Genomic DNA, 10523 nt, shown 5'->3' with positions numbered 1-10523 from the left:
TAGAAACTGCGAATATTTATGACGCCATGTTATCCAGCGTACGATCATTTACCTCGACGATCTTTTGCAAATATGATCTTTCGTCCATACGAACACTATACAGTACGATCTTTATCCCATGCGATCTTTTGGCATACGAGCATTTTCCTTGACGATCTTTTGCGAATACGATCTTTTGTCCATACGACCATTATGTCTTACGATCTTTATCCATTACGACTTTTTGGCATACGATCATTTTCTTGACGATCTTTAGCGAATACGATCTTTTGTCCATACGAGCATTATGTCGCACGATCTTTATCCATTACGATATTTTGCGTACGATCAACTTCCTACGATCTTCTGCCATACGATCTTCTGCTTTACGATCTTTTGTCCGGTTACCGGGAGGTGCACACTGCGCAGCCTGATCTGTGGGGGAGGTAACCGGACAAAAGATCGTAAAGCAGAAGATCGTATGGCAGAAGATCATAATGGATGAAGATCGTACGGTATAAAGCTCGTATGGACAAAAGATCGTATCCGCTAAAGATCGTCAAGGCAAATGATCGTATGCCAAAAAATCGTATGGGATAAAGATCGTACGGCATATTGATCGTATGGACAAAAGATCGTATGCGCAAAAGATCGTGAGCGAAAAAGATCGTATGCCAAAAGATCGTATGGGATAAAGATCGTACAGAATAATGCTCGTATGGACAAAAGACCGTATTAGCAAAAGATCGTCAAGGAAAATGATCGTACGAGATAAAGATGGCACATTAAAGATATGGTATTCACATGGTGCACCCCAACTCCAGCGCATACAAAGCTTATGAATTTCTGTGTTCGCGACGTAAGTGGCCGTCTTAACCCGCGCCGTGCTTGTGGTTTGAGTTTTCCGTAGAGTGCTGGGGGGGGGGGGGCGTGCTAACTAGGTTCCTGGGCCAAGCAGCGACACGCGGTAAGCGGCACTCACAGAAGGAAAACCTCGGTAATTTTCAGGTCAGGTCAAAGGTCAGGTCACCAGAGGTCAAATCAAAGGTCAAATTTTGCCCATTTCAACAATATTCAAAACACCCGACGGCTAACTCGAGAACCAATAGAGCTACAGGACCGCAGAAAAGCGTATTCGATGGCTCTTTTAAGGCCCTTTCTGAATATTGTCCTCAGATTGGACCTCAGTTCAACGGTTTAGCCTCCAGAGGGCAAAAACTAAGAAAAACTTTTTTTACGAATTTTCTGTAATACGTTTTGACTCGAGAGACTTATGTCATTTTGCCAGCATCGTGTTCCTCTTCTCGAGACGCGTTGAATCAACTATTATTTGACCTTGAAAGGTCATTTTGAAAATCTGACATCAGGTCAAGGTCATGACCTGACCGGAAAGGTTTATATGTTGCATATCAATCAATCCGTATCGTCGAGCTTAACACATCTGATGCGATTCGACTGCTCTAGACTCTAGTACGTCTCTATCAAAAGTTATAGTTACAAAACTGCTGGGGGCCTTTGATGACCTGAGATGACTTCAGAAGCAAAAAGATGGGTCATGGGTGCAATTTTCCGATTCAGTGTGTTAGGTGCAGAAAAGATGGATCAAAAGGTGTGCCAAACACGTTTTTGAGATACTCGCGAAAATCCTGAGGAGGGGACGTAAAATGCCTCCCCCCACCCCCAGTACATTGATCTTGTGTTAGAGCTTAGATGGCTCAATGACACCTAACTGTTAAATATTCAGCAACCGTGTGCTGTGAAAAAGAATAGATTCAGACCAACCTGAATAAATGTCCACAATCGCAATGTTTACTCGCGCAGTTCACAGACCACCAAAGGACTAATTCAGATAAGACTAATTGAAATTCAAAGTCAAACCTGCTTCAATCCCTTTAGGCTCCTGGAATTCCACGCCCTGCTGGGGGGGGGGGGGTTAAACACCCACACTTTAAGTCGGCTCCTGGGTCACCAGACAAGCGGCAGGCGGCTTTCGAAAGCTCGTTCAAAAACATTACAAAATTATGTTTTGTCATTTTTTGGGTCAGGTCAAAGGTCCGGTCACCAGAGATCATCGAAAGTCGAATTTTCCGGATTTTTTGTTAGTTCGTTAACTTTTTCTTTAATGCGCTGTAGCTCGTGAACCAGCACACAAAGGGGCCCATGAGGCGCTCCTACGAGCCCTGTGGAACCCTTCTGAGTCGAAATATGGTCAGTGTGGACCCTGACGGCCAACTGGAGCCACAGATCCCCTCCGGCTCGTGTTAGGGACATTCGAGACCGGTGTGGGCCCTCAGAGGCGCCGGTGAGGGCCCTCACAGTCGCCGTTATGGGGGCTCTCGGAGAAATTGGCGTGGGACCATTACAGGCGGGTGTGGGGCCCCTAGGGCCTTGAGCTTGCCCCTGGTAGGCTGGTAAGGGCCCTTAGAGGCCAGTTCAGTAATGGATGCTCGTCTCTTTAGTCGGTCCCACAATTTTCGTAGTTCAAAAGTTGTTTACGAAAAACCTTTTTGTCAATAACGGTCATATTTCCATTACTTGACCTTCCTCTGGACGTCGGGTGCCTAAGCCATTGACCAGAGGTGAATTCTAATGAACATTATCAAAAGAACAGTTCAAAAGCTGCCGGTTGCGTTCTTGCGCGGCTTCCTACATATTATATTTTCTGAGATAACAGCACGTTATACGAGCAGCCCGTAAAATGGTTGCATAATATTGTTGACTTAGTGGAGTGTGGCAGGAACCGAAGCCGGAGCCGCCGTGACATTTTGCTCAGAGTCGAAATCGGAACCGAAGCTTCCAAAACCTTTGATCAAATGCTTTACGACCTTTTGCTTTCGATTGTTTTTTTTTTTTGTAAAATATTTTGCGACTTACGCTCTTTATCCTACAATCATTTACCTATAAGATTATTCTATACGATTATTTACTTTACGAACTTTTGTCGCACGATACTTTACAACATACAATCTTTATCTTACGATTATTTTCCTAGGATCTTTTTAAATACGATCATTTGCTTTAAGATCTTTTGCTTACGATCTTTAGTCGTACGATCTTTTGCAACATACGATTTTTATCTTACGATCATATTCCTACGATCTTTTTTCATACGATCATTTGCTTTACGATCTTTTTCTGACGATATTTCGTCGTACGATCTTTTACGACATACGATCTTTATCTTACGATCATTTTCCTACGATCTTTTTCCATACGATCATTTGCTTTACGATCTTTTGCTTACGATCTTAGGTCGTACGATCTTTTGCGACATACGATCTTTATCATACGATCATTTTCCTACGATCTTTTTCCATACGATCTTTTTTCTTCCGATCTTTTTCACGTAATCCCTGTGAGACAGGCTGTTTAATGTGATCACCGCGAGTTTACCAGTCCGTGAACTCCGACTTGACCTCTGAGCTGACGCCATGCGGTCAACCAATCCTGACAACAGATCATCTGCAATGTCTGGCAAGTGGCAATAACTGAAATTATTTGCCGACACCCTCAGCGGTTAACCCGCGACCCGTTGGAGGGGGGGGGGGGGCAAAGGGCTCCTGTGGTTTTCACAAATGACCCAAACAGCTGCGAATTTCAACTTGAAACTTTCAGTACCTCTCCGGACATCAATTCTACCCACACACCTCCTGAAAAATAGTGCCAGGTTATCTCAGATAACTAGTTATAGAGGTCAAACTGAGGTCATGTTTGGCAATTTTTGTGGAAGAAGTTGTTCAATATTCACGGAGAAAAAGCGCAATCGTTAGTCATCTCCACGTAAAGACTGCTTCATAAAATCAAGTGCCTACATAGCTATGAAATTCGTCTGACTGGCGACTGCTGCTCCTTTCGCCGGTCGGGCGGGTACTTTTATGGCACTCGGCTGCTGTTTGCTGACTGGCGCCGGCGCGGGTTGAACCCTGCCGCAAACTGTGCGGCTCTATATCGCCCCGACTGCTTCCGCCTCAGTCAGACTCCGCCTCTGAGAAGCTGCCAGCGGCCGGTGGCGAGCGGCGTCTGTGTGCACCGCACGGCCGGCAGGTGGGCGTTCCCGCGGCGCTACTGCGCCGTCCCTCCCTGTAGTGTATACTGTGAGTACTGTATTGCGGTACAGGGAGAATTGCTCGGAGAAAAAGCTCCGCGCCGTCCCTCGGTACCGAGTAGCCGGCCCGAGGAACGGTACCGCGCCATCGCCCATTCCCCATGGCGTCGCCGAACCACCAATCAGGAGCGTGTCATTTCTAACAGCAATCGCCGCTCCGGTTTTCACATGTCCAAGTACCCGTCCGTCTCGACTGCGGAGCGCCTTCCCAGTGGCAAGGCTAGGGGCTCTCAGTAGTGCAGGGCTATAGCGGCTCCCAGTAGGTAGATCGACAGCTCTTCGGCTACAGGTAAGATCCCAGAAGGAAGGCTGGCGGCTCTCGGTAGCAAGGCTGGCGGCTCCCAGTAGCAAGGCCGGCGGCTCTCGGTATAGGAAGGCTGCAGCGGCTCCCCGGTTACAGGTAGCCCGGCGCGGTCGGAGCCCGATAAGACGCCGTCCCGCCGTCCCGCCCACACCGTGGGTGGGCGGTGGGTGGCCCTGCCGACGATAGTGAACGCTCACCGCTCCCAGGCGCGCCTTATAGCCCAGTGCGCCGCCGGGCCGGGTCGGTATCGTCTCGGAGAGGGCCAGTGCGCGGAACAGGCTGGTCGGCTGTGACAGTCACCATGCGTCTGCAGGCTGCTGTGTTCCTCCTCACCATCGGTCAGTAACTCAGTAGGGTGCACTGTTCCCTCCTTCGGTAGGCTTACGGTTAAACTGAAGTATATTCAGCAAAAATAACTTGTTCATGGTAGCTAAATTGAGACAGTTTGCTTTCATTTTGGTTATCAGTTATTGATTTGAAATAGAAGCGTCCCAGATATCTCGCTGTTAGATGCATCTGTCACAGCTGTGAGGTCTATATTTGTCGCTGACGGCTGCAGTGAGGTCTCAGTGCAGTGACGTCTGACGCGGCTGTGGTGTCCGTGCAGCTGCCGGCCGGACCGTCCCGCGGCGCGGCCCGGCGGCCCGCTCCGTCTCGGTGATCCAGGGCGAGACGGCGGCGCGCGGCGAGTTCCCCTGGGCCGCCCAGCTGAAGCGGCACGGCGCGCACGTGTGCAGCGCTGTGCTGGTGTCGGAGCAGTGGCTGGTGACGGCCGCCCACTGCCTGACGCCCGACCCGGACACCGCCGCCTACCAGGTCAGTCGCGGCCGGAGGGTCACCGCGCCCCAGTCACAGGGGACCACTCCCAGTCACAGGGGGAACCGCGCCCCAGTCACAGGAGACCGCTTCCAGTCACAGGGGGCACCGCTGCACTGTCACAGGGGCACTGCCTCCCAGTCACAGGGGACCACTCCCAGTCACACGGGACCGCTTCCAGTCACGGAGAAACATTCCGCAGTCACTGCTCATCATTTACCGCAGCCCCACTGCTGACCATGGGGGCCGGCGCGCCGCTGCGGGCGAGCCGGGCCGTGGGGCCGGCCGCTGCTCACTGCAGCACGGTGCAGCAGCAGCCGCGTCCGTGTCAGTGAGTGGCACCGGCAGCCCGATCAGCGCCAACCGAGCGTGGCCGTAGTAAACACAGTGACGGCGGGCTGATAGTGGGCGGCACCGGGCGCTCATTCATACTCGTACATACACAAACATTACGTCAACACCGCTGCAGGCTGTGTGCCGACACGCCGTCAACAGGCTGTCCATTACGGGGGCGGTGTGACTGGCCATTACATCCGATCCGGGTGTGATACAACCGGTCTGACAGCTGACTGTGGGCCCCGACAGGTGACTGTGGGCCCTGATAGGAAACTGTGGGCCCCGACAGGTTACCGTGGGCCCCGACAGGTTACTGTGGGAGCTGACAGCTGACTGTGGGCCCCGACAGGTGACTGTGGACCCTGACAGGCGACTGTGGGAACTGACAGGTGACTGTGAGTGTGGGCTCTGACAGCTGGCTGTGGGCCCTGACAAGTGATTGGAGGCCCTGGAAGCTGACTGTGGGTCGGTCTGACAGCTGATTGTGGACCCTGGTCTGACAGCTGACTGGAGGCCCCAGTCTGGCGGGAGGCTGTGGGATCCGAAAGGTGATTGTGGGCCCTGACAGGTAATTGTGGACCCTGACAGGTGGCTGCGATCCCTGACAGCTGATTGTGGGCCGGTCAGACAGGTGACTGTGGGCTCTGGTAGCTGATTATGGGCCCTGGCAGGCGACTGTGGGCCGGTCTGACGGCTGACTGTGGGCGGTCTGACGGCTGATTGTGGGCCGGTCTGACAGCTGATTGTGAGCCGGTCTGACAGCTGACTGTGAGCCGATGTGACAGCTGACTGTGGGAGCTGACTGGTGATTGTGGGCCGGTCTGACGGCTGACTGTGGCCCCGACAGGTGATTGTGGGCGAGTACGACGTCAGCGTGGACGAGGGCTCCGAGCAGACGCGGTCCGTGGCCGAGGTGGTGTTCTCCGAGCTGTCGGACGGACAGAACGACATCGCCCTGATCCGGGTCGACACGCCCGTCCAGCTCTCCACCTACGTGAAGACCATCGAGCTGCCCCAGTTCGAGGAGGAGTTCGCAGGTGGGCCTCGCACCAGTAGAGTGGACCTTACGTGACACGGCGTCGTCATGTGCTGGTATATAAGAGATTTGCTTGATAAGTGTTGGTAATTAAACGCACTGCTGAACGTGCTAATAAGCAGAAACATATTTGTTGCATTCATTTTTCCTAACTGCATTTCGTTAGTAACAGAATGGGCGAAATTGATAGCTTTAAAGGGACTATCCCACCTTTAACATGGGGTTTGAGTTGAGATAGCCAAGTTTGCGGCGAGGTTCAGAAACCACTATCTATCTAGGTTGCAACCCCCGCGGCCTCTTGGTGTTGAAGAAATTCGTTCCCTTCATTTGACAATGGGCCTTGTACAAGGCCCTATCTTCAACATGGAGCGCCCGTTAGTGTGACGTCACCTCGTTTAGTCATTCTGATTTAAATGGGTTTGTTCGTTGAAAAATCGCTTAAAACTTGGTCTGAACTTTGTTGTGGTGCCTACAGAGTAAAAAGAATCAGCTTTATGACAGTAATGTGGCCTGGGGAAGGAGGTAATTTTGGGCTGTGACGTCACATATTTGAAAGTTTGTGTTTGGAATATGGGAAGCCTAAGATGTTTAATGAAAAATAAATGCCAGAACCATGTTCCTGGTCATCCAATCTATAAAGTCGGGCACAATTTAACTGGTTTTAACAACATTTTAGAAGGTGGGATAGTCCCTTGAAGCTTCTTTAAGAGAAATAATAGCCGTTAAACCGAGATCTGTATTTTGCTCTTTTTTAACTGCGTTTCATTAGTAACGGAATGGGCGAATTTGATGGTTTTAACTTTTTTTAGGGAAAGAGTAGCTGTAGGTCCGAGTTCTTTCTGTGAGGTGGCCCGGCACCTCTGCCCTGTGTGGCCTCTCTGAGCCCTCTGTGTGACCCCTCTGAGCTCTCTCTGTGTCGTGTGACCCCTCTGAGCTCTCTGTGTGACCCCGGCACCTCTGAGCTCTCTGTGTGACCCCTCTGAGCCCTCTGTGTGACCCCTCTGAGCTCTCTGTGTGACCCCTCTGAGCTCTCTGTGTGACCCCTCTGAGCTCTCTGTGTGACCCCTCTGAGCTCTCTGTGTGACCCCTCTGGGCTCTCTGTGTGATCCGACAGGTAAGACGGCCGTGGCCAGCGGCTGGGGCGTCTCGGGCTCGACGGCCGTCGGCCCCACGTTCCCCGATCGGCTACAGAAGGTGTCGCTGCAGGTGCTCTCGGACGCCGACTGTCTGGACAGCCTGGTGCTGTTCCAGTTCGTGCCGGGCCCCATGTCGTGCGCGCGCCCGCCGCCGGGCAGCAGTCTGTGCTGGGGCGACTCGGGCGGCGCGCTGACCTTCTACCGCTGGTCGGGCCGGCCCGTGCTGGCCGCCGTCACATCCTGGGGCGTCGACTGCGACCTCAACAGCAGGCCCTCCGTCTTCGTCGACGTCGGCTTCTTCGTGAAATGGATCGAGTCCGTTATCGGGAAGTGAATCGGCGCCGAGCCGCTACCGTGCACTTCATTACCGGGCTGTGATGAGCAATGTGGCACATTTTTTCATATTGCGTATGCTTGGAGGCAGCGCATTAGCGCACCAAACCACAGCCTTCTTTGTGATCTCCACCCTCGGAGCCATGCTCTGGCAAGTCGCTGTTTTTCTGTATCGCGTTTTGTTTTGTGATATTCTGCTATGGAGAGCCGATTATGTAGCGCAGCAAGGTCTCCTCGATAATATTTCATTTTGTTATTCATGCGATAAGTTTTTCTTCTTTCATCGCTACTCCGACCTTCGAGCTACATGCAGGTTGGGTAAAATGCGAACTGCCAAAGGCAGGTAATATTTACTTGCATCGTGTGATAAAAGACGTCCACTTATTTTCCCTGGATAGGATCCAGTGCCAAAGTAGTGTAAATCAGCGATGTGAACTAAATAAAACTTTAAAGTTAGTGTGCCACCTTCCAATGATTTCCCATTTTATTTTTCCTAGGATAAGAAGCTTCTGTTTTTACCTAATATCGCAAAAAAATCAAAAATGGGCCTAAAATAGTGCTTTTTTCGCCTAAAAGTTTATCGGTTTTTCGATATGTATAACAACTGTAGTGGGCTGACCTGCAAACAGGCGTCGGCAGCAATCGCGAATGCGGCGCACATGTGACAATAAGCAAAGGTCATTATAGAGCATTATAGAGTTCAGTGTTATAGAGTTACGACGTACGGGAATGAGTTATCAGCTGTCTAATCGTAGACAACACAATGTCGAATTTAAACTGTAAGCCTGTATTGGTATTGTTTCTTTAATTTGGCTGTCGAACATTAATTTATGGTTTGAAATATTATTTCATGTAAAATAATTGATATGAAACAGCCGTCTCTAAAGTTATGACCCCATCTCACCACATGAAAGTGGCAAAAATGACAATGATCAGCTGACGCATTTTTCTTGGCCGAAGTCAGAGCGCGCGGCCCAACGCACCACCACCGCACCACAAAGTATGAGCAGAAGCCACCTGCGGTAGACCGCGCCCAAAGCCAGGGCCCCGGTAACGTGAGGTAGCCGAGTCGGGGCAGCGTGCGCTGACCCAAGCCGGGGCCGCGGCTTTGGGCGCGGTCTACCGCATCCCCGGGCAGCCCCGGGCTATCACATGACACCGGGAGGACGCGCGGCCCCGGCTTGGGTCAGCGCACGCTGCCCCGACTCGGCTACCTCACGTTACCGGGGCCCTGGCTTTGGGCGCGGTCTACCGCACCACCTAACAGGCGTGTTCGAAACCGCAAGAGATGATGATGAACGGGTTTATCGAAACTTGATTGGATGAGCCTATCGGTAATAGCGATTTCAGTGTGTGCATTTATTGTTCATAGTGGTGTGAAATGTGGTTGGGGTACGACCGACAACCCGTCGGGGCGAATTTCACACTGGGGTACTCAAAATTTGAAGAATTTAAGACGTTTCCATGAGTTTTGAAGGTGTGGATAAGTTCTAAAAATCCGGTTCTCCTTATCTGGGCCATTAACTCCATACGGTCCAGGAAAGCTGGCACACTACCTTTTAGGCAGCAGTTGTTTGATATGCTTCCGCACTTGCACCCCTTAGGGCTATTCCCGGGCGAGAAAATATAAAGGTAGCACTTAGGTACCTACCAGCCGCACGAGGCGGACGTCCCCCATCCCCATGGAAAGTTATCCCCTTTTCGGCCCGGAAAGTTACAGACCAATCTGCGAAGCAAAAAGGCGTTCGATAGCTTTACAGAGGAGCTACCATGTGACCCAATTTCGTTGACCAAGTTGCAACTCATGGTGTCACAGGTCAGGTCAAAGGTTGCGTTTTTTTGACTGGTCACAGGACTTCTAAGGAAATGTGTTTTAACATCGTGTAGAAGGCATTTTATCGAAAATCATCGATAGAGCATTGTTTCTCTGATGCATTGTTTCTAAATTTTGCTAAATGATGTCACTGATACCAGATCATGTCGCAGAGGTCATGTCACAAAGGGTCACACTCACAACATGAACCCAACGATACGTAATCCTTTTAGTAGCGGGGGGGGGGGGAGGAGGGGTGTTGTTTTCAGCCACCCCTCAGGTTATTTCGGGAATATCTCCAAAACGGCTGAAGCGTTGACATTTTGTGGTTTTTCTTAAAACTAAACTGGGCATATTCCTGGAAAATTTTGAGCCGATAGCTACAACAGGGGTGGTTACAGGGCATTGGGAATCGGAGGTCCAATTCGTGAAGTGAGTCATTTGGGTGAAGATCACGATGCTGATTGCTGATGCATTATGACTGTATGTATTTATTCTGTACGTAACTATAGTTATATCAACATTATTTGTAGGTATTAGAGGTTCACAACTGAATAAGAGGTGGAGCATAGCGGCTCTAGGAAAAGAGAGGGAGGTGGAGTTCACCTCCCAACTTCGGTACCCTGAGCCGCCTATGAATTACCAATCTTCTTTAGTCATTCTAC

General features: G+C 50.8%; 1 protein-coding gene across 1 annotated transcript; it reads left to right on the top strand.

Moving 5' to 3' along the window:
- Positions 1–4567: 4567 nt before the first annotated feature.
- LOC122369228 (trypsin-1-like) lies at positions 4568–8496 on the top strand. The gene is made up of 4 exons (XM_043343792.1): positions 4568–4726; positions 4996–5204; positions 6388–6577; positions 7691–8496. The coding sequence occupies exons 1-4, from the start codon at positions 4690–4692 to the stop codon at positions 8044–8046; spliced, it is 792 nt and encodes a 263-aa protein (XP_043199727.1). The 5' UTR covers positions 4568–4689; the 3' UTR covers positions 8047–8496.
- Positions 8497–10523: the final 2027 nt, after the last annotated feature.

The sequence above is a fragment of the Amphibalanus amphitrite genome, unplaced genomic scaffold (assembly GCF_019059575.1).
Source record: "Amphibalanus amphitrite isolate SeventyFive unplaced genomic scaffold, NRLGWU_Aamphi_draft 001017F_arrow, whole genome shotgun sequence".
Taxonomy (NCBI): Eukaryota; Metazoa; Arthropoda; class Thecostraca; order Balanomorpha; family Balanidae; genus Amphibalanus; species Amphibalanus amphitrite.
This window is presented reverse-complemented; position numbering and strand designations above follow the sequence as displayed.

Bases quoted from the DNA above. Each gene is read 5' to 3' on its own strand.
- LOC122369228 (XM_043343792.1), top strand. From the start codon at position 4,690: ATGCGTCTGCAGGCTGCTGTGTTCCTCCTCACCATCG. The intron at 4,727-4,995 runs GTCAGTAACTCA...GTGTCCGTGCAG, and splicing joins TGTGTTCCTCCTCACCATCG to CTGCCGGCCGGACCGTCCCG. The intron at 5,205-6,387 runs GTCAGTCGCGGC...TGGCCCCGACAG, and splicing joins CGGACACCGCCGCCTACCAG to GTGATTGTGGGCGAGTACGA.